Here is a 27665-nt window from a genome sequence, read left to right on the forward strand (position 1 = left end):
ATAGGTTCAGTAATGTTAATAAATGGTTTTACATAAGTAATGAATCTCTAAAGACACGATTGCTAAAAATATCCAACAGTAAAATTCCGTACGTACATTTTAGTTAAGGTTGAAAGTGAAGTTCCATAAGAAGGGTATTTTTGCACTGCTTCCAATTTATGCCCTATTTTACCAATCTGTACTAAACATTCTAAACCCAAAACATCAGAGCACTCACTTGGATTTTGCCAGATTTGATGCAGATTATTAGTTAAAGGCGGAAAGGAGGTCTCCAAAATGTAGAAAGGGGAGGGGGTTTCACAAATACCATTACTTTTATATGACGCTTTTTCAGCAAAAACAGAAAAAGGCTGAAGAAAAGTGCATACAACATGGTAGGTATGTAGTGATTGTCTCTGTTTGATGCCTTTCCCTGGTTTTGAGAATTTTCATTCAGGAGTTAAGGAGAAAAGTCCAAAAATGAAGTTGTTCATTGTGCATGCATAGGCTACTAAATCCGTTACTTGTCAAGATGAGAAAAAAAAATCCTTAATTGTCTGAGGTTTCCAAACGGAATAAAAGTGATAGTAACAAAAAGGAAAAAAGGAAGCCATGTGATTGGCTTAAAACCTCTGAATGATTTGCGAGGGTAGCCATCATGTTTCTTATTCATTTGATTGGAAATATGATGCAGCATAATCGTTTTCCAGAAACAAAAGGCTTTAAATCTCCCAGGAATAAACAAAATATGCATGAGTTGCAGCACAGTGAGAAATACTAAGGAATGCAAAATCGGGCAGTCGTTTAGACCACACAGCTTTGGGGATTTTCTCGCAGGAAGCCAGGGAGAGATTTTCATAAAATAACTACCTTAACTTCGGCTCTCCTGGCTTTCCAAGGTATGAGGTGGTTTGAAAATGGGCCTACATTGCCCGTAGGCCAGGTTCCCAAATAAAAAACCATTCACAGCCTGACCAAAAGGCTAGGTGTTGCTTCTTTCAACCAGAAAAAGGGAATCCTTCTCTAGGTGTGCACAAGGTCTGGATGGACATATGGTTACCCTCACTTCACCTTCAGACCAAACATAAATGCCAAGAAGGTGAACACTAGGGATGAGCGGAAAATCCGTTTCGCTCGCAGATTTTCGGTAAATCCGCGATCCGCGAATTTACTGAAAATCCGCGAGATCCGCGAGCGGCGGATTTGGGGGGCAAAAGTTCAAGCCTGTTGAACTTTTAACTATTTTAGGATGGGGCCGGCAAGCTGCCAGCGCCATCCTAAAATAGTCACTAAGTTAGCTTCAACAGGAAGCACTAATAGATAAAATAAAGTAGGTGCTCGAGCACCTGCTTTATTTTATCTATTAGTGCCATGATGAAGCTAATTTAGTAACTATTTTAGGATGGCGCTGGCAGCTTGCCGGCGCCATCCTAAAATAGTTGCAGGATGATGTGTGACTGTTTACTGTTTTGTCGAGGCTGGGTAGGTGTGCGTTCTCCCCATATCTATCGTCGAAAATTAGCTTTGATGCTTGATGGAGGCCTTTGCATAATTGACTTTCACAAGTTCAAGTTCAAGAATTTATATAGCGCACTACTCACCCAGAGGGTCTCAAGGCGCTTGGGGATGGATTCATTATTTATCGAATAGCCAGGTTTTAAGTTCTTTTCTGAAGGAGATGTGGTTCTGTGTAAGGCGGAGGTGGGTGGGGAGTGAGTTCCAGGTCTTGGCCGCCAAGTAGGAGAAGGATCTACCTCCCATGGTGGATCTTTGGATACGCGGAACTGCGGCGAGGCCTTGATTGGAGGATCTTAGTTGGCTGGTGGGTGTGTATAAGGATAGTCGAGAGTTGAGGCATTCGGGCCCTAGTTTGTAGAGGGCCTTGTGTGCGTGGGTGAGGAGACGGAATGTTATTCTCTTGTTGACGGGGAGCCAGTGGAGGTCTTTCAGGTGGCTGGTAATGTGATTTTGTCGAGGGATGTCCAAGATGAGTCTCGCTGATGCGTTTTGGATGCGTTGGAGATTTTTCTGTAATTTGGCTGTAATTCCGGCGTAGAGGGTGTTTCCGTAGTCCAGTCGACTCGTGACTAGTGCGTGGGTGACAGCCTTTCTTGTCTCGGAGGGGATCCAACGGACGATTTTTTTGAGCATAAGAAGTACGTTGAAGCAGGAGGATGAGACGGCGTGGACTTGTCTGGTCATCGAGAGTGAGGAATCTAGGATGAAGCCCAGGTTGCGTGCGTGATCTGTGGGTATGGGTGCTGTGCCCAGAGCTGAAGGCCACCATGAGTCGTCCCAGGCAGAGGGGGATGATCCTAGGATGAGCACCTCCGTTGTCTCTGAGTTAAGTTTTAGGCGGCTGTTTTTCATCCATTCGGCTACTTTTTTCATGCCTTCGTGGAGGTTGGTTTTGGCGGAGTTAGGGTCTTTGGTGAGGGAAAGGATTAGCTGGGTGTCGTCAGCGTAGGAGATGATGTTAAGGTTGTGATGACGCGCGATGGATGCGAGTGGACTCATGTAAACGTTGAAGAGGGTGGGACTGAGTGATGATCCTTGTGGTACACCGCAGATGACTTCGGTAGCCTCTGATTTGAATGGCGGAAGTCTTACTCTCTGGGTTCTTCCGGTGAGGAACGAGATGATCCAGTCCAGTGCTTTTCCTTGTATTCCGATGTTGTTGAGGCGTTGTATGAGGGTGCTATGACAGACTTGTCGAAGGCGGCGGAGAGGTCGAGTAGAATGAGGGCCACTGTTTCTCCGTTGTCCAGTAGTGTTCGGATATCGTCTGTGGCTGCGATGAGGGCGGTTTCGGTGCTGTGTTTGGCTCGAAAGCCGTTCTGTGAGGGATCGAGGGAGTTGTTGGATTCGAGGAAGGCAGCGAGTTGGCTATTGGCGGCTTTCTCGATGACTTTTGCCAGGAAAGGGAAGAGGGATATTGGGCGGTAGTTTTTGAGTTCAGAGGGGTCTGCTGTGGGTTTTTTCAGGAGGGCGCTGACTTCGGCATGTTTCCAGCTTTCTGGGAAGGTAGCAGAGTTGAAGGAGCAGTTGATAACATCACGGAGATGGGGTGCGATGATGGAGTCTGCTTTGTTGAAGATGTGGTGGGGACATGGGTCGGTTGGCGAGCCAGAGTGGATGGAATTCATTAGGCGGATGGTGTCTTCGGTGGTGATTGGGTTCCAGGCGCTGAGATTGTTAGAGGGCGGTTTAGGTTCTGGGGGGGGTGGGGATGATTGTTCGTTGGAACTGTTTTCGAAGCTGTTATGTATGTCGGCAATTTTGTTGTAGAAGAAGGAGGATAACGAATCGCAGAGGTCTTGGGAGGGAGTGATGCCGTTTGAGGCTGTTGTGGGGTTGGTAAATTCTTTGACGATGTTGAATAGTTCCTTGCTGTTATGGGCATTGTTGTCGAGTCGATTCTTGAGTGCTGATTTCTTGGTGGATCGAATCAGCTGGTGGTGTTTGCGGGTGGCTGTCTTGAAGGTGGTCATGTTGTCGGCGGTTGGGTTTTTTTCTCCATGTTTTCTCGAGAGTACGGCATAGTTTCTTGGATTTCTTAAGGTCATCGTTGAACCAGGGGGCCTTTTTGCTGTCTTGTTTGGTGTGATTGTTTTTCAAGGGTGCTAATTCGTCAGCGCTGTGAGTGATCCATTGTTTGAATTTGATGGCAGCATGGTTTGGGTCCGATGAGAGGGCGGGTGGTTTTTGGTTGAGCGATGTGAGGAGTTGGTCGGTGGTGATTTTATTCCATTTTCTTCAGGGAATAGGTTGTGGGGGGTTGTGGGTCGAGGTGGTTTTGTAGCTGAAGTGAACACAACTGTGGTCCGTCCAGTGGAGAGCTGTGGTGGGATCGAAGGAGATGTGTTTGCTGGAAGTGAAGATTGGGTCTAGCGTATGCCCGGCTACATGGGTGGGGGTGTCAACAAGTTGAGTCCGAGATTGGCCAGGTTGTCCAGATGGGTGGTGGTGTTGCTGTCGTTTTTCTTTTCTAGGTGGAAGTTGAAGTCTCCTTGTAGAATGTAGTTCTCGGAGGAGAGGGCATGAGGACTGATGAAGTCAGTGATGTCCTCGGTGAATTGTTTACGTGTTCCTGGAGGCCTGTAGAGGAGGGTGCCTCTGAGTGTGGTTCTGGGGTCCGTGTGGATCTGGAAGTGGAGGTGTTCGGCGGTGGTAAGGTTATCGTCAGAGCTGGTCGTGATTTTGATGGTGTTCTTATGGACGATGGCGATGCCTCCTCCAGTTTGAATGGAGCGGTCTTTTCGGATGATCTTGTAATTGTCCGGGATGGCTATGGCGATGTCGGGTGTTGATGATGCATTCATCCATGTTTCAGTGAGGAAGGCGACGTCTGGTGATATGGCGTCGAGTAGATCCCAGAGTTCGGTGGCGTGTCTGGACCGAGCGGGTATTCAGCAGGATGCACTTCAGGTGGTTAGAGTCGGAGCTGTGTTTGGGGTTAGTACATGTGGTAATGGTCTTGACGCTGGTATATTTGTAGGAGTGGCAGGTGAAGGGCCCGTGAGTACGTCCCGGGGCAGCTTCGTAAGATTGGGGTGTGCGTCCGGGGTTAAGGGCTAGGAGGGTGGCTGCGTCATACTTAATGCGGCCGGAGTGCGGTTTGCGGGGGCCAGGGGGTATGGCGCTGGGCACGGTCCAGGCGCGCATGGGCGTAGACGGGCTTACCTTTGGCGCACCTCCGGCGCGCATGGGGCGCGACCGCTGCGCGTGACCGCTGCGCGCAGAGGCATCTGTCATATGTGGATAGTGGGAGGGGAGGGGCGAGGGAGGGTCAGCTGGGAGGCGGGATCTGGGTGGAGGGGCGGGCTAAAGGCACAAACAAACAAGATGGCGGCAAAACAAACTAACCAGGACAGGCGCTACAGTATGCAGCAGCACACTTTGATTGTCACAATGTGGGCTGAGCAGGAAATCGTGCAACTCTGAGTGAGGCAAATGCGGCAAGAACAGCTCAAGACACTCAATGTAGTGCGAGCGCAACTCTCAAAATAATATTAACAATGCAGTGCGAGCACAATTCAAAATATCCTCAGCAATGCAGTGCGAGCGCAACTCTCAAAATGATACTAACAAAGCAGTGCGAGCGCAATTCTCAAATGATACTAGCAGATGATCAATTACACAGATAGCGCTACGATACCACTTGCTGGAGGCAGGGAGCTGGGGGGAGCGACCGCTGCAGACGAAGTCCCTGTACAGTTCCTGTGACCACAAGCTTCTCTGATCCATGCCTGTCCTTTTATACACCCAAGAGGCATGTGAACTCGCATATAAGCCCCTTCCGTTTGGCCCCTCCCTACACACTAGTGGTGTGTGCACCGTCTTCGCGCCCTTTACCCACTTGATGGACAGGTCACTCGAGGGACCCCGGCGCTCTTTGGTGTGATGGCAAAGTTAATCAGCACCCCCAAAAATGTGTGTTTTGTCGAGGCTGGGTAGGTGTGCGCTCTCCCCATATCTATCGTCGCAAATTAGCTTTGATGCTTGATGGAGGCCTTTGCATAATTGACTTTCACGAGCTCAATCCCTGTGCAGTTCCTGTGACCACAAGCTTCTCTGATCCGTGCCTGTCCTTTTATACACACAAGAGGCATGTGAACTCGCATATAAGCCCCGTCTTAACACACACTAGTGGTGTGTGCACCGTCTTCGCGCCCTTTACCCACTTGATGGACAGGTCACTCGAGGGACCCTGGCGCTCTTTGGTGTGATCGCAAAGTTAATCAGCAACCCCAAAAATGTGTGTTTTGTCGAGGCTGTGTAGGTGTGCGCTCTCCCCATATCTATCGTGGAAAATTAGCTTTGATGCTTGATGGAGGCCTTTGCATAATTGACTTTCACGAGCTCAATCCCTGTGCAGTTCCTGTGACCACGAGCTTCTCTGATCCGTGCCTGTCCTTTTATGCACACAAGAGGCATGTGAACTCTCATATAAGCCTCGCCCGTTTGGCCCTGCCCCTCACACTAGCGATGTGCACCGTTTTCCCGCCCGGCCATTACCCACTAAATCCGCAAAATCCGTGAATCCGCAAATCCGCGGATTTTGCGGATCGCGAATTCGCAAATTCGCAAAATTGGCGAATTCGCAAAATTCGCCCATGCCTAGTGAACACAAGCATTTTCTTCTCAACCTCGTCCAAGATCTTGGGATAATTTCAAAGCATTCCCAATATGGGGAAGTAGGGAAAGTGTATCCGCAATGCTTCTCCCCATACCACAGGAATGGCATGGGACCAGGACTTTTCTAAGATAAGCTGTTCACTGACTGGGCAAGAAAACCAAACTCTTACCCTTCCAGCACATGGATTCCAGAGGGTCCTGTTACCTCGTCCTGGAAAGGTAGCTCCTAGGCCGTGGTCCCGAGGAGAAATCAAACCCACCTACTGCATCATGCCTGAGGGTCGAAGCCCAGCTTTGTTGATCTTCCAGCTCAGCAGCTTCTTACAACATGGTCTACTATACATACTCAAAGTCTCTATTCTATCATACTTGCCCTTTCCCCTTGCATGTATGTTCATACACATCACTCAACCCATACTATACACACTGTGGGCACCCTCTTTAAAATTCAAGGTGTCAATGAAGTCCCTCAAAGTGTCTTCGAACATTAGCTGAGACACCAACTCAAGAATTTGCAAGAACACATTCACATAGCCGCCCATAAACATTAGACGAAGTCTCCAATCTCACTTGCACTCCATGAAAGAGGGTCCTTCCATTGTAAAACTTTCTTCTGATTTCTAGAGAATAAAACCCTTTTAGGCAATATGTTTCAGTCATTTAAGGTGCAATGTGTTTCACATGCCAATAAGTAAAAAGAAGGTTACGTCATATCAAACCTACCCATCTCTTTTTCCCGCCGCTGGGATCTCAGCTCCTCCATGCATGTCTCAGCGGGTCTCTGTCGCAGTCTCACTCTGCTCCACATCTTTATAGGAGGCAGATCCCAGATTGATAGGCGAGTACAGTCTGAAAGCAGAGACAAAACCCTACACAACATCAGTTTAATCAGTGAAGACCCATAAGTTGTTGGCCTAGTAAGTTTGTGGGAAACAAAAAGGATTTTCTCGCAAAACCTTCGGCATCCTACTTTCTTGCTAGACTTTGATATTCCATAGTCCTTTTGAAATATGAAAATAAAAGTACACCATTGGAGATCCGATGGCCTCAAAACCATCATCTGCTGATTTCTGACTTGTGTTAGATGGACAGAAGCAAGTGCAGGAATACATTATCTATGATACAATCACGGTGTGATGACAAATTTAGTTTTCTGGTCAGTGGAAAGCGTATGTTGGATTGAGAGGCTGAAGTATTACTTCTACCACTATTCTGACTGCTACCCAAAGGCATATTAAAGCAGAGGTGTCCAACACTGCTTTACAAGTAGCGAAGAGCAACCCAAGTCAGGGGAACTTTCAACTACCTAAGAGAAACCCAAAGACTCCACTCTAAACGACTCATGGTTCTCATCATTTCTAATGTACGCCATCTGAGATGCATTGTAAAACTATTCTCCCTGTACATTATACAGGATAATTTGGCCTCCCTGCTGTCCTTTTATACAGATAAATACGGACAGAAACCATTTATTTTCCAGTCTGTATTTATTTTTACATGTGGACAAAAACGGAAATTGGGTTGTTTTTTGAGTGATTCTAAATGCTGTCAACCATGACTTTCAATCCAGGAGATCCATTGATCAAAAGGTAAGGGGGGTAAAAAAAATAAAGGCATTTTAGTAAAGAGATTTAAACAGCAATAGATATGCACAACCTTGATATTAAAATGTGCATGTTTTCTTTAAGAGCCTATTTTATCATCTGAGTGTGTTTATATGCCTGAAACCTGCCAGTCCTTCAGGCATGAGTGCATATTTATCGGTCAAATACATGTCGAAATAAACTAATTTCAGATTCATTTTTTCATGAAACCCAAAATAAATATGGATACATACAGATATAATTTGCAAAAAATAAAAATGGATAAATACAGGCGGAAATGTCCAAAAAAAATACCATAAGACCGGGAGCCCTAAGTATAATTTACACAGTATAATTTACTGCTCAACTGACATCCAACTGCATACATCTCAGACCTGACAGCAAATAACTGCAGACAATTTGTGTCAGTCATGTCAGCATGACTATGTAGCTAATACTCAAAGAAGGTTTCTTTTTTCTCGAGTGTGCCATAAATCACATTCCAAGGCGCACTTATATGGATTATTTTGTTACTCAACTCCAGGCTATTTGTTGTATAAACAAACAAAACGGAAATTATTTAAGCTTAGCTTATCCAAATCAAAATACTCTTAACTGCTGTTGTCAACCAAGATGCTCTTGGAGAATGCATGTTGGTCAACAGACAAGTGGTACTCTTAATAAGTACAGAGGAAAGCTTGATAATATCTAAAAGGTAACTCGAAAGCTTGATTCATTTGAACAAAGGGCAGTCAAGCAGGTTTATTTGGTTAATGGCACAAGGGCAGTAGACCCTTTTGGTACTAGCATAATCCTTTCTGATGGTATTTAACATGTGGGGAAATGATTCTCTATTCAGCTAAAATGCTCATACGTGGCAGCTAATTTCAGATACTCATAGGGTGCCCCCACGTAATCTTATCCCAGTAATTAGAAGGATATTGTAGGCTACTAAGGTATACATTTGGGGGTCACAGATACAATAGTATTTAGGAATACAAACCTAGTCACATGTTATTTTACTAAAGAATAATAATTTTCCACATTATAGCATCATTATTGTATACTTTTGTTTTATTAAGCATGTCTCAAAACCTCATCAACGAGACTTCCAACCAAACTAAGGACAATATATCACACACAGGTTACTTCACTTCAAAGAAACCGAAGGACACAACGGGGATTCAGAGGAAGTCTGTGTTTAATGGAAAAATCGGCATAATGCATTTCGGCACCGTTAGCCTTCTTCAGATGCCTTTACAACGGAAATGAATTTTCACCCTCCTTTGTACCTCCATCAGCCCTTCCATTCATGAGCGCGCAGCTGGTCCCACTTGTAAAAATTAGAGTCTTAGGTCGCAGCCCTCGTGGAAGACTGCAACTCCCAGAAGTCCGTGCTCCGGTAAGTACTCCAATGGGGCCCAAGTTAATCCCTGATGGGGCTGCTAGTGCCTGGCAAAGGGGGGGTGATGGGTAGCTGACACACTCCGCTGTGATGTTTACCCAGTCTTCCTCGGGTCCCCAACGCTCTGCCTCCGTTGCCAGAGTCAGCCAGGCGATGAAACTTCAGCACAATGTCCGCGTCTCCCCGTGAAGTCACGGGCTGCTCCTGGCAGAATGCCACTTGCTGGGCTGGTTCTTGAGGCGGTCCGAAGGTATCCAATACCTTGGAGAAACAACGAAGCAGAGTTCGCCTCGAAACAGGTACGGAACGGCCCCCCGGGTACGGTACGTACACCCCATGATCGCAGGGGTACGCTGCGTACCCCTGCGATCATGGGGTGTACGCACCGTACCCCATGATCGCAGGGTGTACAGTGCGTACACCCTGCGATCATGGGATACGGTGCGTACACCCCATGATCGCAGGGGTACGCACCGTACCCCTATGATCATGGGGTGTCCACACCGTACGGTGTGTATGTGATTGTGTGATTGTCCGTACGAATCGCCCTTACCTGACGTGGACCGTACAAATCACGTCCTCATACCCCGGTCCGGATCGCACTCGTCGGGTCGTACAGCATGTTTACGAATCATACGGTTCACTGTGAGGGTCCATGTCGTACGGTTTCTCCCTGGCAATTCGTATGGTTTGCAACGATTCGGACGGATTGACGCGATACGGATCGTACTACACAATTCGGACAGACGTGTATGATTCGAGAGGGCTCCGGATACGATTCGGACGGACGCTTTTTTTCCCCGAATCCGAATCAGCCCTTTGGAGTCAAAGAATGTCTCAAGAGAGGCGCCTAAGGCAAAAATGCCTAACAGCAATGGAGGTTTGCCTGACTTAATGCATGAGGCAATTTCTTCAGTCACCTACATAGGACATTTCAACCATTGGTAAATGCCTTTCTATCTACATGGAGCTATCTTCTGTCCTGTGATGTGTCAGTATCATGCCTCTCATGAATCAATTAAACAGACTCCAAGATACTAGATAGGATATATCTATTATATCCTAGACCCACAGATGCTGGATATCAGCTGACCTCTAGCATAATCTAGGCACACCAATCCTGGATACTAGCTGATCTCTAACCTACTCTAGTCCAGGAAATTCCAAGACAACTTCAAGAATAGGTTGAGTGGAATCATCTTCTCCTTGAGGGTCTCTGAATCTAGATGAGCTCCCCTCCCTGGAAGAAGAGACAATATAAATGCTCTGATAATGCTGGACATCTCTGCCACATTCATCATAGTATACCAGGCCCTTCTGCTGGGAAATGTAAAAGAACCTGTGTCGGGCTCTGATATTGAGTGGATCTAAACCTTTCTTATCAAGTGCAGCTAACAAATAAATATTGGGTCTCTGGCATCGTCCTCAACCACCATTTCAGGATCATCTGTCTCCTGCTCGCTGTTTAACGTCTATGTAGGACCCTGGACCAGTATTTAGTGCAGTACTGGGTGGGAGTAGAATTTATGCCCAAAAATTCAAATCCCTAAGTCACCACTTACAAAATAATATGCCTTACCACAATTCTACATCAAAGCCTCTTCAGAAGAGCACCCTCACCCTTGCTCACCATCGTCAATGCCTCCGTCTTCCAAGGATTCTTCTAGGAAACCCTCAAGATGGGCCACACTTACGAAACCCATCCTTGACCAGATGACCTTGCCAACAACTTTGCCTTAACCCTTCATTGTAAAGATAATTGAAAAGGCAATCTACACACAATCGTCAGATCACATCATCAAAAACCCACTTCTCATCTTGCTGCGGCACTGAAATTGCTAACTTACAAGTCAAAGATGTGCCCTCCTTAAGAAGGACAAAGATGTCCCCTGCCTCCTGATGGTAACTAGACATAATATTGAATCCAAAATATAGAATAGCCATAATATTGAAGTCAAAATATAGCATGGACAAAATATCGAATGGAAAGAATATAGTTGTGAAAAATATTGAATTGAAGGTAAGTAATATAATATCGATTTTCAAAATATAGAAAGTCAAAATATCAAAGTATATAATATAGGTAATAAAATATATCGAATTTTTAATAATATCAAATTTTTTAAAGTGTGTTGTATGTTAGTATATGTGTGAAAAGTGTATATTATTTTTATAATTTATTTTAAGTAATGAATTTTATGTTATTTAATTTTTGCGTAATTTAATTCTGCAGCGGGTTGATAGGGGAATAGGGTGGGAAGTAATTTAATGATATGGAATAAACATTTTTAGAAATTACTAATTATTTTTAATTTAATGTTGTGTTTTAGTTCCGTAGCAGGCTGTGGGTTTATAGGGGAATAGGGTTAGAAGTAATTTAATTGTAATTAAATATTTTTATTTATTGGTATTCATTTTGAATTGTTAATTAATTTTTAGTTGGTAATTAATTTGTATTGATTAATTGATAATTATGTTAATTTTATTAATTGATTTTCCATAGCGGGTTGTGGGTTTATAGAGGATTAGGGTGGGAAGTAATTTTACTGTAATTAAGTAAATATTTTTATTTATTTATTGGTATTGATTTTTTATTTATTGTTAATTGGTAATTAATTTTTATTAATTGGTAATTTGTATTAATTCATTAATTGATAATTACGATAATTGTATTAATGTATTTTCTGTTGCGGATTGTGGGTTTATAGGGGAGTAGGGTGGGAAGTAATTTAATTGTCATTAATTACATATTAAAACTACTTTTGTGTATTGATAATTAATTTACTGTTAATTTTTATTTGGTATTAATTTTAATTATTTAGTTCTATTGAAAACTAATTTGTTAATTATGAATAGGTAATTAATTTTAACAACTAATATATATTTGTATTTTTAATTGATTACATCATATTAAATTGGTAATTATTATTTTTTTTAATTGGTTTTGATATTTACTTTATTTTTATTAATATATTAAATCATTACTTTCCCTACTGTTAAACTCACTAGAGTGGGAATAGTCATTTTTACCCATAGGCTATCCAACACTTTCCCTACTGTTGCACTCTCTGGAGTGGGAATAGTAATTTTTACCCCTACGCTATCCAACGCTTTCCCTACTGTTGCACTCTCTGGAGTGGGAAAAGTAATTTTTACCCTCCTGCTAGCCAACGCTTTCCCTACTATTGCACTCACTGGAGTGGGAATAGTAATTTTTACCCTCCCACTGTCCAACGCTTTCCCGACTGTTGCACTCACTGGAGTGGGAAGAATAATTTTTACCCCTACGTTATCCAACGCTTTCCTTTATTGTTGCACTCACTGGAGTGGGAATAGTAATTGTTACCCCTACACTATCCAACGTTTTTTCAACTGTTGCACTCACTGGAGTGGTAATAGTACATTTTACCCTCCTGCTATCCTACGGTAAAAATATTGTATATTTTGTATTAATTTTACGTTAATATATGTATTAAAAATAAACTTGTATTTTTTTATAACTGAAATTAATTATTTAATAATTTTAAGGTTATTTAAGTATTTTTAAGTATGTTTTAGTTAATTATATTTATTATTTAATTAATTTTAAATTACTTAGAAGACGTTTTAAATTTAAAAAAATCAAAAAATTTATAAAATAAAAAAATAGATATATTGACTATATTTTTTATAACGATATTTTTGATACAATATTTTTGTACTTACCTGTTTGTAGATAGGAATTAGATATTTTTGCATTCTATATTTTTTCATCCATATTTTGGTAATTCTATATTTTTGTATTCGATATTATGTCAGTGATCCCTCCTGATACTTCTGGGACCATCACCTGCCTCCAAAACTATAAAATAGGAGAGCAGAGTAGACATCAACATAGCTGTGGGGTGGGATGGCAGTGGCAGCGAATGGCAACTGAATGCAAGTTCTTAGAGAGGCTGTTGGGCTACTGGGGACCCTGATGCAGGGTCATTGTATATTGGCTAAATGCATAGTTGCTGGATGTTTGCCAACAGAGGCCAAAGCTTTGATTCAGGTTACAGACTAGTTACTCCAATCCTGGACTTCAGGAGTGAGTTACACCTTCCAGCCTTTCCTAATGCCACCTGGCAGACTTGGCGTCTCTGGTGCTAACATCTTCTCTATAATCAACTAAAGTATGGTAGCCAGGACTTCTTCACAAATCTGGAGATTGCCTCTTCTTGTTCGAAATGAGATCCACATAAACACATCAGGTACACCTGATCTAGTGGTTATAGGGCTTCTGCAGTTGGGAACCTGAAGCATTTCTGGGTTAGGTATTCTGTCATGGGACCTCTGCCAAAGGCTAACCAATTCTTTAGGCAATCCTGAGCCCTAGGCTCACATATCAGCCTGGCATGCTGAGACTAGTTAATGTTGGAGAGCAATCACAACCCTTTTTCAGAATCTGCAGTGAACATTAATTCCTTGCCGCAAGTGGGAAGTGAAGGCAAAGTCTGCTAATCAGGGAACCCCATCAAAAAAGTACAATTTAGGCAGGACATGAGCTTGTGAATGGTAAATCAGCTGTCTCACACCCCTTGGTTTGCACAATCCTTATGAGGTCAAGGTATTAAAACCAGCCGGTGGAAAGAATTCCAGCATATGGGAAATTGTTTTTGATCTTTTTAAGGTTGGTCGGATAATGTTGACCTTATCTTGAGGTAACTGCCAGACAAGTTTGCTTGGATTGATTTCATGTAAGAGGGCTTCAGACGGAAGGTTCTGAATTTAAATTGTAGGAGGTTTTGCTAAGAAAGTATAGTTTTTCGATTTGCTTGTAGAACATAGTGCAATACTAGTCATGTTATTTGTTTTAATTCTATTTATTTATTTATTTTTTAAACTTATAAAGCGCGCAAATGCCCATGGGCGTCTCGGCGCTGCGGACGTGGCAGAAAGAAAGAGAATTATTGATGTAAACAGCCATGTCTTAAAAAGACCTGTTGCAAACAGAGCAGCTAGCAGCGTCTGAGATGATTCCAGGCTGCCGCGTCCGCTTCGAAATAAATCTATTTTACATGTACAGTTCTACTTCCTCCTCTTCCGTCAGGACAGTTTCATTCTTCAGCCCTTCTGATAAATACACCAGGTTCTCCACTAAGGACACCAGGAGTTGGTACACCTGAGTGTAGAGTTTTTCCTGGTACTCGGCCTGCACTGCTGGATCCGGATGCTGCATTTTGTGTTCCGGGGCTAGGCGATCCAGACTGACTGTGGAGGCGGTCAGGTCTTTAAAATCCCGGGATATCCTAACCCCTCTCTAGAGTCACTAACAAGAGTAACCTTTCTTTAAAGTGCTACCTGCGTGAATATGAGGCAAAGACGTGATCTAAGACAGATATATAAAGGTCACCAGCACTTATCGGTCAGAAAATGTTTTACCAGAATTTCATCCTATTTAGCAAAGTGGGTGAAAGACAAAGCATGAAGCTGGTACAGAAACATGCTTTCCGTATCATTCTACCAAGGACTCATGGTCTCCACAGTTGTTCTTTTAAATGTCTTTCCGCAAGAGATATTGCAGATGACAGACTAGACAGGAAATACAATATTCAAGAAATGTTGTTTTAAACCTGTGAGACACGTGGTATTCCTAGTGAAAACCAATGCTTATGTTTAGTCTTTACAGAATGTCGAGTTTCAAAACATTTCTTAAGGCACCCTTGATTCTATTAAGGATACATAGGAAAGGGTTATCCAACATGAGTCTATATCCTAGGAAAGTGGACTGGCTTACAACCTCCAAACCAAAGAACATAGGTTTATACAGTTCTAATCTTTAAACATAAAGGACAATTTACAGGGTCAACTTGAGGAATTTGTGCTGCATAGTTGAGTATAGAAGATGACTAGCACATTTTTGGGAAGACATGTCTCTTCTCTGCCATTATGGACACTTGGATCTCTTCTTTGCTGGATCATGGGCTCCCCTGCTGGGATACTCCTAGGGTCACTACTGACCTCAATAAAAACATGTGTGTCCTGTCATAAGCTTTTTTTTTGAGGAATTCTGTTTTAAAGGTCAGGCCAATTCCAGCACTAATTGATAAAATGTTACGGCTTAAAATAACTTGCAAGATTACTTTGGTGTTTTATTCAAAATAAGCATCTTACAGTCACGTGCATACATAGTGAATAAACTCTTTAAATAAAACCCCAAACAGTCCTTGATCTGCTCCCCAATATTTGGTCATTTGATTTTTTTTAAACCCAAAACATTAATAAAGCCAGTTGTTTTTGTATGTAGCTCTATTTTTTTATTGCAGAAACAAAGTTGTACTGGGAATTTCGGGCCCAAGTTGCTCCCACTCAAGCACATGATAACGAGGTTTAGTTAAAACTATTATAAAAGCACTCAATAACACAGAAAACTTGAAATGGTGGATAGAATTGCCAAACGTTTGGGATAAAATACTGCTTCATAACTCTCATATTTGCTACAGCAGTGAAAGTCAAAACACTATTCTAAGAACTTTGACCATTACATCTGGTTAAATCTAACAATTTTCTCTTTAACTTCTTCTGACTCTCACTTCATTGAACAAATGTCTCAGGCCACAGTGCTATCTAACACTTCTGAGAATTTAAACAGTGACAGGATACAAGTGATTCAATCAAAAAGATGGTAAAGCAGCTACGCACCTTGAAAGGAACAACTAGAAGAGGAAGGAAAGCCATTTAACAAGGAAGCAAATGAGATTGACAAAGCCAACCAATGGGTTGGCCAAAAGCTCATTGTATGTATTAGTAGTCTCCAAAAACTCTCACTGTTCCTCTTCCGGGTCAGAGTCGCGACGAGGTGAGGCGTAGTGAGAGAAGCCGGCTGATTTCCCCGAGTGTCAGGCTACGGGCTCCGGACTGCGGTTCTCGGCCTGCAGCAGTTCTGCGGGGGTCAGGATCCGCCATCACCGTAAGCAGTTTACCAGGAGTTTCCAGGGATGCGAGGAAGCGTGACAGCGCTGGGCGAGGAGCGCGGGGTTGAGAACGCCGGGTCCCCCGCTCCCATCTGTGCTTAGAAGTGTTTCCCTGACGACCCCGCTGACCTGGAACCATGCTGTTCTGGCCGAGGAGCCGACAAACCAAAAAGGTATTGCGGCTAGTGTGCAAAGAGGTATTGTATGGTGCATGGTGACGAGCAGTGGGAACCCGGGAAGGTTGACCCACACATTGGGGTCCCGCTCAGTCTTGCCAGGAGCAGCGGATTGGCGGCAGACCGGAGGGCAGCTAATTGCGAGGAGTAGAGGATAAACCAGCAGAGCAAATAACAAATAAACAAAGAGCGTACATTCTGATTGCTTGTCCTTTCTAGGATTAGTGCAGCTGCCTTTCAAATTGAAAAAAGATATAGAGGAATCTGGAGCCTGGAGCCTCTAGCCTGGAGCTAACCTAGGACTTTACTGCCTTACGCCCATTGCTGCACAACTGCATAATTGGGAGCACAGATATTGTGATGCATATTGGGAAATTTGAAGGCAACAATTGGCTTCAAATACAACAAGCATTTACAATGCAATAGGTCTCGCATTGATGAGAGTTTGAGCTATTGGCATTGCAAATAACAATGCCTTTTATATTTGTTTTCTTATTAAAAACATAAATAAAACGCTTTGTGATTTACAAAGCCTAAAGCTTAAACTTGCGTAACTGCGAGACCTATTGCATTGCAAATGCTTGTCTCATCTTTGGCAGCCTTGTCAGGGGGTGGAGGTCCTTTTTGCGGCTTAGTGTGGTCTGTGTGCAAGGAGGCAGTGCTTTTAAGCCGCACGTGCCTTGCAGTGAAGGAAACCCTGGTGGTCATCAGACAGTGCTGGACACACTGTGTGCCATTGAACTACAGTTCCCAGCAGGCCTCACTCTCGTGTGTCTAGAGAGTCAGCATCCATCCTTGTGGTACATGACTTCCTGTATGGCAGCCATGCTTCAGTGTGTCTGCAGCTAAGACCTCGCTAGACGGATATGGGATTTCAGTCATCAAGACCTGTGACTGAAAGGATTGTTCAACAGACATACTCGTTTACTTAGAGCTGTATGCTGCTCAAATCTACAATTTAACTAGTCTTTGCATGTTTAATTTAAATCTTAAAACTAGTTTACAGTGTTGACGGACGAAGAAAAGACGATAGAACTTCTGTTGGCAATATAGGACAGAGTTTATGAAATGCCCGCAGAAGGTCTGTCGGCTCCAGGGAACTAGAATCTGAACTTCAATTTAAAATGTGGCAGGCAGTTTCTTTTATACCGTCTTAACTGCAAATGTGTCCTACATTTACATATTCAATCACACATTTGCTCAGGAACATTAGTTTTAAAAAGGTAATGATGCAAAAACGTCTGATCGCACGTTGATGGAATGCGTCTCAAGTGGCCATGTTATTGTTACATTTTAACGCCATTGCCGTACTTACAGTGTTCCTTGGCTTGTCTCGTGCTTTGAAGCCTAGCAATGCTCTAATCCCTACACTTCAACCGCCCTGCAAGGCCTTCCCTCCCACCTATTCTGTGCCTCTCTATCTCATTTTTTCTCAGAGACGTTTTCTTGCAATGCGGATCTGTGACTTTCAGTTTTGGCTGCCTCTAATTATATTTCTCTTTTCTTCTAAGGGTTGTGTCTGCTTCCTCCCCCCAGGTCTTGACTCCATTTGCCTTGTTTTTTTTTATTCTTGTACTGTTGACAGCTTGGGTCTGTATTTTTCCTTTAACACGTACATCTGTGCTCATCTTCAACTGGTGCACGCGTTCACCGCCTTCATTTTCTATGTTCACGATATCAACAGTTATCAGCACTCTTAAGCCTGGAGTTGTGCGTGCTTGTTAAGTAACTGGACGGTATCTCACATCGATAATAGGATATGTGTACGAATGCAGACACATTGCTGGGAGTGGGATCAACATGCTGTTCATGGCACTCTTTATTTTGCAATTGTTCAGAAGTCGAGTAGTAACCGCCCTCCTCTTCAATAGAGCCTGAGTGACGAAGCTTGAGGTAGTAATTCTGCACGTAGGGAGAGGTGTTGGTGCACGTGTGTGCTTTCAAGGTACTTACGCAGGAATTCTTATTGAAATCCCTGATCCTGCTTAGCATGCTAATGACATGTTAACTCTGACATGGTAGAGTTGCACACAGCCTTCATCCTTCCATGACCTCTGAACCGATGAGGTGGAGTGGGAGAGTCCAGTCTTGCTGTTTTCTCTTTTCCCGCTCCTGCTAGTGACGTCACACCCAGGGCCACCGTAGTTCTGCAATCGTGCGGCTGCAGTGATTTTCGCATTGCTATACATGGACGTCCACAGGGGGGGGGGGGCACGAGGGGGTGCTTGCTCCCCCCCCCTCCTTGATCCAGGCCTGGTTCTAGAGGATGGGCCCACAGACCTGGGCCGATTTTCCTGCTGGGGCGACACCTGAAAGGCTGCTACAGTACAGCCAGAGTGTGAGTTCCAGCAGGTCACAGAGGCAGCCGTTCCATTGTCATGGGCAGTATGACAATGGGCCGGCAGAGGAGACACAGCATGGATCATCTTCCCCATCCCAGGCCTCAGGAGATTACGTTGAGTTCTTGGGGAGCTGCTGATGCTTTCAAGCAGCACAATTAGCAGGGGCCGTGAGCTTTAGTCCCTCACAGCAGGCCACAACGATCAGATACAAAGCTAAGGGCCGTGGGTGGGTGCGTCGTTTGGGGAGCGGGGTTAGTGCCAACATTCTTAGTTTAAAAACTGTGAAGTGACAGACCGGATTGAAATTGAAAGTTTCATGGTTATGAATTTGTGCAATGGGGAGAGTGCTAATACAGCTGAGTGGAAATACTCCGGAAAAAACACTAAGGACTGAAATAACTACATTTAAAGAACTTTCAGCCTGATTCATGAAGCAAAATTGCGCTCGCAATAGCAGCGAAAATGCTATTGCGGGCGCAATTTCCTAAATCGGTATTCACCACGAAAATAGCGAAATCGCAAACACAGAATTGCGAAATCGCTAAAAGATTCGCAGAATCCCGGCAGTAGACCATTAGCGAATCGGAATTAGCGATAAACCACGGAATCTGCGAAAATAATAGCGATTTCGCAATACAATCGCAATCGGTATTCATGAAAAATCGCAATTAGCAAAAAAAAACAAAATCGCTGTTTGCGAGGCACAATTTAAGGACAGCCCAAAGCAGGTGGTAACCATCAAAGCCATTGTAAAATTTCTCTCGAAAAACCGTTGCCCAATCAGTAACTGGTGCAGGCCTGACCAAACACACTTAAGGAGATGCAGCATCAGCATAAGGAGTGTCAGAATGCAAGGACTGTACATGGTGGTCAGGCGGCGAAGGCTACAGCGAGCAGCACGGATGAGACACAGAATCCAGGACAGGATATTCCGCCAGCGGGTCACCCTGCTGGGCCAAACCAGAGAGCAAATATACGCAAAGTACCGCCTGAATGGGCCAATGATCATCAAGCTAATTCAGGAACTTGACCCCCTGATGCAGCACCCAACAAGGCGGACCAATGCTGTGCCAACACATGTCCAGGTATTGTGTAGCCTGCACCTCCTTGCCTCCGGGAGATTCCAGGGGATAGTTGCGGCTGCTGGGGGGATATCCCAGCCCAACATGTCCCGCTGCCTAGGGAGTTTCCTTGACGCAATGCTGACCCAGCTACACCACCACATCAAATTTCCCACCAGCCAACAGGATTTGGATGAGACCAAGCATCAATTTTACAATGTTGCGCATTTCCTACATGTGATAGGATGCATTGACTGTACCCACATCCACATCTGCCCACCAGCTGCAACGGAGTACATGTACCGCAATCGCAAGTCCTACCACTCCCTCAACATCCAGATGGTCTGCAATGCGAAGACATACATCACGGACATAGTGGCACAGTACCCGGGGAGTACACATGACTCATTCATATTCCGGCACTGCGGCCTCCACACACGACTGGCCAGGGGAGACTTTGGGGAAGGACACCTACTTGGTAAGTACACTTTGCCCACAATGTCACACTGCGATGAAGTAGCTGCACTGCACAGGCACTCACCCTCTGCTCCTCTCATTCAGGTGACAGTGACTACGCCCTCCGTGAATACCTCCTCACCCCATACCTCAACCCTGCTACACCACAGCAACAGCGTTACAATGTAGCACACATACGCACAAGGAATTGCATTGAGAGGACATTTGGGCTACTGAAGAGCAGATTCCGCATACTGCACAAGACTGGTGGGGCCATGTACTACAGTCCTGATGTGTGCTGCCGCATTGTGGCTGTGTGTGCAATACTACACAACATTGCTACCAAGCGCCGGATACCTGTAGACCTCTCTGGCAGTGAGTCGGAAGGGGACGACCGGCCACCTGCACATGTGCGATTCAGAAAAGGGGGTGGTGATGAACAGAGTGTCTGAATTAAGCAGACCACTCTTACCCAGTCCAAAGATCAGGGCTTGATCCATCACCGTTATTTATCTCACTGCCCCATCCCAGCTCAGAACCTGGCTATATGCAAATCAGTCTGTCCCTGGCCCAGTGCATCATGGGAACAGGGCAGACTAAACTACCAAGCCAATTCTTCACCAGAAAGGAGACAAGCTACCGGGGACCGGTTTCTGGCATTTCAACCCTTGCTCATTGCACCATCAGGATTCAAGCAAACCGGGCCGAAGACGGCTGTAATGCCAGAAACCGGTCCCCGGGAGCTTGTTTCCTTCCCAGTGTAAGAATTGGCTTTTGTAGTTTAGTTTGCCCTGTTCCCATCATGCACTGGGACAGGAACAGACTAATTTGCATACAGCCAGGTTCTGAAACTGGGATGGTGCAGTGAGCTAAAAAACGGTGTTGGATCTAGCCCTGATCTCTTGACTGGGTGAGAGCTTTCTGCTTAATTCAGAGACTCTGTCCCTCACCACCCCTTGTTGTAAATATTTTTGTCCACCCTAAGCGTGGAAGGGTATTCTCAGATGTGAGACCCTTGCTCATTGCACCATCAGGATTCAAGCAAACCGGGCCGAAGACGGCTGTAATGCCAGAAACCGGTCCCCGGGAGCTTGTTTCCTTCCCAGTGTAAGAATTGGCTTTTGTAGTTTGGTTTGCCCTGTTCCCATCATGCACTGGGACAGGAACAGACTAATTTGCATACAGCCAGGTTCTGAAACTGGGATGGTGCAGTGAGCTAAAAAACGGTGTTGGATCTAGCCCTGATCTCTTGACTGGGTGAGAGCTTTCTGCTTAATTCAGAGACTCTGTCCCTCACCACTCCTTGTTGTAAATATTTTTGTCCACCCTAAGCGTGGAAGGGTATTCTCAGATGTGAGACCCTTGCTCATTGCACCATCAGGATTCAAGCAAACCGGGCCGAAGACGGCTGTAATGCCAGAAACCGGTCCCCGGGAGCTTGTTTCCTTCCCAGTGTAAGAATTGGCTTTTGTAGTTTGGTTTGCCCTGTTCCCATCATGCACTGGGACAGGAACAGACTAATTTGCATACAGCCAGGTTCTGAAACTGGGATGGTGCAGTGAGCTAAAAAACGGTGTTGGATCTAGCCCTGATCTCTTGACTGGGTGAGAGCTTTCTGCTTAATTCAGAGACTCTGTCCCTCACCACCCCTTGTTGTAAATACCTGCACATGTGCGTCATGCACGCGGGGAGAACCCAGCTGAAGGACACAGACGCCGCAACCACATCACAATGAACAGTTTCTAGTGCAGCCACTCCCCTCACCCAACAATTCACAATTGCATGCAAATGGAAATAATGACAGGAGGCCGATGTATGATGCAAGAATAAATATTATTGTTGAATTCACAATAATAATGTTAAGTTTCTATCCTTTCTATGCAAGCAGTATTGCGCCATACTGCTGCGAACAAAACACAGGACATGCTTGTATCGTCAGCATGTCCCAGCAAATGTACATGAAACTCAAGTGCGCCTCCGGCGCGCAACACCCAATCGCCTCTCCGGCTCTTCCTCTACAACGACACGTGACCCTGCAGTGGGCCTGGTGCTGCGGCGTAACACGGCAACCTGTGAGGCAGACAGGCTGCTGACACTGGAGGTGCCCTCGCTGGTATCGTCCCCCCGACATTGTCTGGCCCAGTAGGATGGAGTGCCAGTACGGCAGTGGTGACCTGCTCCAACACTCGTGCCACATCCTCACAGCATTGGATCAACTGCTGCTGCTGCGCCAGGGACCGTCGTGAGAGCTGGGAGGTGGCATTCCCAATACCATAGTTAGAGCGGGTGTAGGCTGACAGCCGCGTAAGTAGCTGCCGGTGGCGGCGGCTGGCTGTGTTGCGCTGCGATATGAGCGCAGCACTGTTGGCCTCCATGGCTGCCGTCATGCGGTCCATCCTGTCGGCCACATTTGCCACATTGCGGCCAATGTTGTGGAGCTGCATTTGGATCGCCCCTTGCCGTTGTGCCTGCAGTTGGTGTATGCGTAGCATCGGGCGCTCTATGCTCAAGCCTGGCACGCGCATATCCATCCCCCTCCTGCCGCTGTGTGCAGTGTTCTGCTGGCGAGCCCTGCCATGCCTGCACTGCTGGCTGGCCACAGTGGGTGTGCGCACTGTCACCGCAGTGGCTGCACCAGATGTAGAGGGTCCAGCTGGTGGTGGAGTTGAGGTTGTCAGAGGTGCTGCGCCTGATGGTGGCGGCGCAGATGGTCTTGCCCTGGCTGCGGGGATAGGTGCTGCGCCTGATGGTGGTGGCGCAGATGGTGTTGCCCTGGCTGCGGGGATAGGTGCTGCGCCTGTTGGTGCAGGATGTGTCGCTGTTGGCACCTCCTCGGCATCCTCTGGTTGCTCGTCAATGAGCAGCCTGTCGCTGTCGCTGCTGTTGTCAGCGCCACCTGTGAGGGGAAGTGGACGTACATTAGTTGCATGTATCTGTCACACGTGCAATTGCTACATGCATGCTGGAGGACATTCCCTGACTGGCTGTGGCATTGCGTACTTTGGGACATGTCTGGCTGCATTGGGGTACTTGTACATTGTGGGCAGACTACATGTCCCACAATGCTTTTGGGCATTACCTAATGTGCATGGATGGCATGACTTTGAAAGATTATGGGAGGCTATAGGGTCATGGCCATTTATAGGGGACAGGGTCGCAGTCGCATGCCACTTACCTTGGCTCTCAAGGGTGGGGCGGGATGAGTCCAGATTGATGACCCCAATGCACGCCTCTGGCTCTATAGTGTCCTCCACGCGGTCCTCCATGGGGGTGTTGGGAGGGACTGTAGGTTCTACGCCTCCAGTAGCCAGGGTCTCGCCCAGCCTCTCTGCCACCCTCTCCTTGGCACGACCTCGGAGGTCGTACCACCTCTTCTTCAGCTTCTCCAGCGACCTGTGTGCCACGCCCACAGAGTTGACTTTTGCCGCTATCCCAAGCCAGATTCGGCGTTTCTCCGCCTCAGGCACCCTCCTGGAGTCTTTTTCAAAAAGTTTTGGGTGGTTATCAACCACCCCATCAATCAGGTGCTCCAACTCCTGTTCGGAGAATTTGATCTTCCGCTTGCGCCCGGTGTCGCTGGGCCCTGGTACAGCCTCCTCTGCCATTGCTGCAGTAAGATAAGTTAGGGATTTGCAAGTTTGCAGGTGTCCTGGAAGGAGCTCAGTAAGATGCAGCCTCGAGACCAGCCTCACTGTTCTGAATGGGGGTGGGAACTGGCTGCTTCCTGGTTGTGAGGTCATCACTGTGCTCGAAATGAGACTTCCTGTTTTTCCGATCTTGCGATTTTGTGAGATCGCATTTAGCGATCTCGCAATCAGGGATATCGCAATTAGCGATATCGCTATTCCTACACGGATGTTGACGGAAATAGCGATTATTCTGCGATTTTAGAAAATCGCTAACGCTTTTTGCGGCCGCGTGCGAATTGCTTTATTTTCTCGGTAATCTTGATGAATGCCGATCTGCGATTTCGAAATTGCGATTCGCTGTACATCGCAATTTAAAAATCGCAGAATTCGGATTTCATGAATCAGGCATAATATGACTTAAAGTGGAAAAAAATGAAAATTAGATTTTGACAATGTTGTAGTGGAAAAATGTAACTAACCCTCCATGTTGAGGCTAAGGAAGACGTAAGAGCAGAGGAGAGATAAAAGAGAGAGACAGAGCCAAAAGGAACAATAAGAGACGGAGTGGGGAGTAGAGACAAACGGAGAGGGGGAGAGGAAAGAGTGAGAAATAATTGACGAGAGAAGATAGTGAAAGAGGCGAGGGGGGGACATTATTATAGATTAGCACAATGAGGCAGGGAGACAGAGGGCGACAGACAGAGGGAAGGGGGCAACAGAGGGAAGGGGGCGACATAGAGAGGGAGACAGACAGACAGGGAGACAGATAGAGGGAGATACAGGGTGGGAGACAGATAGAGACAGACAGAGGTAGAGAGACCGAGAAAGAGGGAAAGAGGGAGACCGAGATAGAGGGAAAGAGGGAGACCGAGAGAGAGGGAGACCGAGAGAGGGACGGAGACTGAGGGATGGAAACTGAGGGAGGGAGACAAGGAGACCGAGAGAGGGAGACTGAGGGAGGGAGACAGACAGAGAGAGGGAGACTGAGGGAGAGAGACAGACAGACGGAGGGAGGGAGAGAGACAGACAGACAGACGGAGGGAGGGAGAGAGACAGACAGACAGACGGAGGGAGGGAGAGAGACAGACAGACGGAGGGAGGGAGGGAGAGAGACAGAGGGAGGGAGGGAGGGAGAGAGACAGACAGACAGAGGGAGGGAGGGAGGGAGAGAGACAGACAGACAGACGGAGGGAGGGAGGGAGACAGACAGAGGGAGGGAGGGAGACAGACAGAGGGAGGGAGGGAGACAGACAGAGGGAGGGAGGGAGACCGACAGAGGGAGGGAGGGAGGGAGACAGACAGAGGGAGACAGACAGAGGGAGGGAGACAGACAGAGGGAGGGAGACAGACAGAGGGAGGGAGGGAGACAGAGGGAGGGAGGGAGGGAGACAGACAGAGGGAGGGAGGGAGGGAGACAGACAGAGGGAGGGAGGGAGGGAGACAGACAAAGGGAGGGAGGGAGACAGACAGAGGGAGGGAGGGAGACAGACAGACAGAGGGCGACAGACAGACAGACAGAGGGCGACAGACAGAGGGCGACAGACAGACAGAGGGCGACAGACAGACAGAGGGCGACAGACAGACAGAGGGTGTGAGACAAAGGGAGTGAGACAAAGGGAGTGAGACAGAGAGAGGGAGGGTGACAGACAGACAGAGGGAGGGCGACAGACAGACAGAGGGAGGGCGACAGACAGACAGAGGGAGGGCGACAGACAGACAGAGGGAGGGCGACAGACAGACAGAGGGAGGGAGGGAGACCGACAGACAGAGGGAGGGAGACCGACAGAGGGAGGGAGACCGACAGAGGGAGGGAGACCGACAGACAGAGGGAGGGAGGGAGACCGACAGACAGAGGGAGGGAGGGAGACCGACAGACAGAGGGAGGGAGGGAGACCGACAGACAGAGGGAGGGAGGGAGACCGACAGACAGAGGGAGGGAGGGAGGGAGACCGACAGACAGAGGGAGGGAGGGAGGGAGGCAGACAGAGGGAGGGAGGGAGACAGACAGAGGGAGGGAGGGAGGGAGACCGACAGACAGAGGGAGGGAGGGAGGGAGGCAGACAGAGGGAGGGAGGGAGGCAGACAGAGGGAGGGAGGGAGGCAGACAGAGGGAGGGAGGGAGGGAGACAGACAGAGGGAGGGAGACAGACAGAGGGAGGGAGGGAGGGAGACAGACAAAGGGAGGGAGGGAGACAGACAGAGGGAGGGAGGGAGACAGACAGACAGAGGGCGACAGACAGACAGACAGAGGGCGACAGACAGAGGGCGACAGACAGAGGGCGACAGACAGAGGGCGACAGACAGACAGAGGGCGACAGACAGACAGAGGGCGACAGACAGACAGAGGGCGACAGACAGACAGAGGGTGTGAGACAAAGGGAGTGAGACAAAGGGAGTGAGACAGAGAGAGGGAGGGTGACAGACAGACAGAGGGAGGGCGACAGACAGACAGAGGGAGGGCGACAGACAGACAGAGGGAGGGCGACAGACAGACAGAGGGAGGGCGACAGACAGACAGAGGGAGGGAGGGAGACCGACAGACAGAGGGAGGGAGACCGACAGAGGGAGGGAGACCGACAGAGGGAGGGAGACCGACAGACAGAGGGAGGGAGGGAGACCGACAGACAGAGGGAGGGAGGGAGACCGACAGACAGAGGGAGGGAGGGAGACCGACAGACAGAGGGAGGGAGGGAGACCGACAGACAGAGGGAGGGAGGGAGGGAGACCGACAGACAGAGGGAGGGAGGGAGGGAGGCAGACAGAGGGAGGGAGGGAGACAGACAGAGGGAGGGAGGGAGGGAGACCGACAGACAGAGGGAGGGAGGGAGGGAGGCAGACAGAGGGAGGGAGGGAGGCAGACAGAGGGAGGGAGGGAGACAGACAGAGGGAGGGAGGGAGGGAGACAGACAGAGGGAGGGAGACAGACAGAGGGAGGGAGGGAGGGAGACAGACAAAGGGAGGGAGGGAGACAGACAGAGGGAGGGAGGGAGACAGACAGACAGAGGGCGACAGACAGACAGACAGAGGGCGACAGACAGAGGGCGACAGACAGACAGAGGGCGACAGACAGACAGAGGGCGACAGACAGACAGAGGGTGTGAGACAAAGGGAGTGAGACAAAGGGAGTGAGACAGAGAGAGGGAGGGTGACAGACAGACAGAGGGAGGGCGACAGACAGACAGAGGGAGGGCGACAGACAGACAGAGGGAGGGCGACAGACAGACAGAGGGAGGGCGACAGACAGACAGAGGGAGGGAGGGCGACAGACAGACAGAGGGAGGGAGGGAGACCGACAGACAGAGGGAGGGAGACCGACAGAGGGAGGGAGACCGACAGAGGGAGGGAGACCGACAGACAGAGGGAGGGAGGGAGACCGACAGACAGAGGGAGGGAGGGAGACCGACAGACAGAGGGAGGGAGGGAGACCGACAGACAGAGGGAGGGAGGGAGGGAGACCGACAGACAGAGGGAGGGAGGGAGGGAGGCAGACAGAGGGAGGGAGGGAGACAGACAGAGGGAGGGAGGGAGGGAGACCGACAGACAGAGGGAGGGAGGGAGGGAGGCAGACAGAGGGAGGGAGGGAGGCAGACAGAGGGAGGGAGGGAGACAGACAGAGGGAGGGAGGGAGGGAGACAGACAGAGGGAGGGAGACAGACAGAGGGAGGGAGACAGACAGAGGGAGGGAGACAGACAGAGGGAGGGAGACAGACAGAGGGAGGGAGACAGACAGAGGGAGGGAGACAGACAGAGGGAGGGAGACAGACAGAGGGAGGGAGACAGACAGAGGGAGGGAGACAGACAGAGGGAGGGAGGGAGACAGACAGAGGGAGGGAGGGAGACAGACAGAGGGAGGGAGACAGACAGAGGGAGGGAGGGAGACAGACAGACAGACAGACAGACAGACGGAGGGAGAGAGACAGAGACAGAGACAGAGAGAGACAGAGAGACAGAGAGACAGAGA

At 47.5% G+C, this 27665-nt stretch overlaps 1 protein-coding gene across 4 annotated transcripts in view; it reads right to left on the reverse strand.

Moving 5' to 3' along the window:
• TMCO6 (transmembrane and coiled-coil domains 6) overlaps positions 1-27665 on the reverse strand; it is a 229559-nt gene that overhangs the window by 187722 nt on the left and 14172 nt on the right. For 3 of the 4 annotated variants that reach the window (XM_086931385.1, XM_086931383.1, XM_086931384.1), the window contains exon 2: positions 6841-6966. In XM_086931385.1, coding sequence (XP_086787511.1) covers positions 6841-6925 — 85 coding nt within the window. In that variant the 5' untranslated portion in view covers positions 6926-6966. Of the gene's footprint in view, positions 1-6840; positions 6987-27665 lie in introns of all 4 variants that reach the window. The other variant, XM_086931382.1, reaches the window with a different exon arrangement.

Source organism: Lissotriton vulgaris, chromosome 7, assembly GCF_964263255.1.
Source record: "Lissotriton vulgaris chromosome 7, aLisVul1.2, whole genome shotgun sequence".
Classification (NCBI taxonomy): Eukaryota; Metazoa; Chordata; class Amphibia; order Caudata; family Salamandridae; genus Lissotriton; species Lissotriton vulgaris.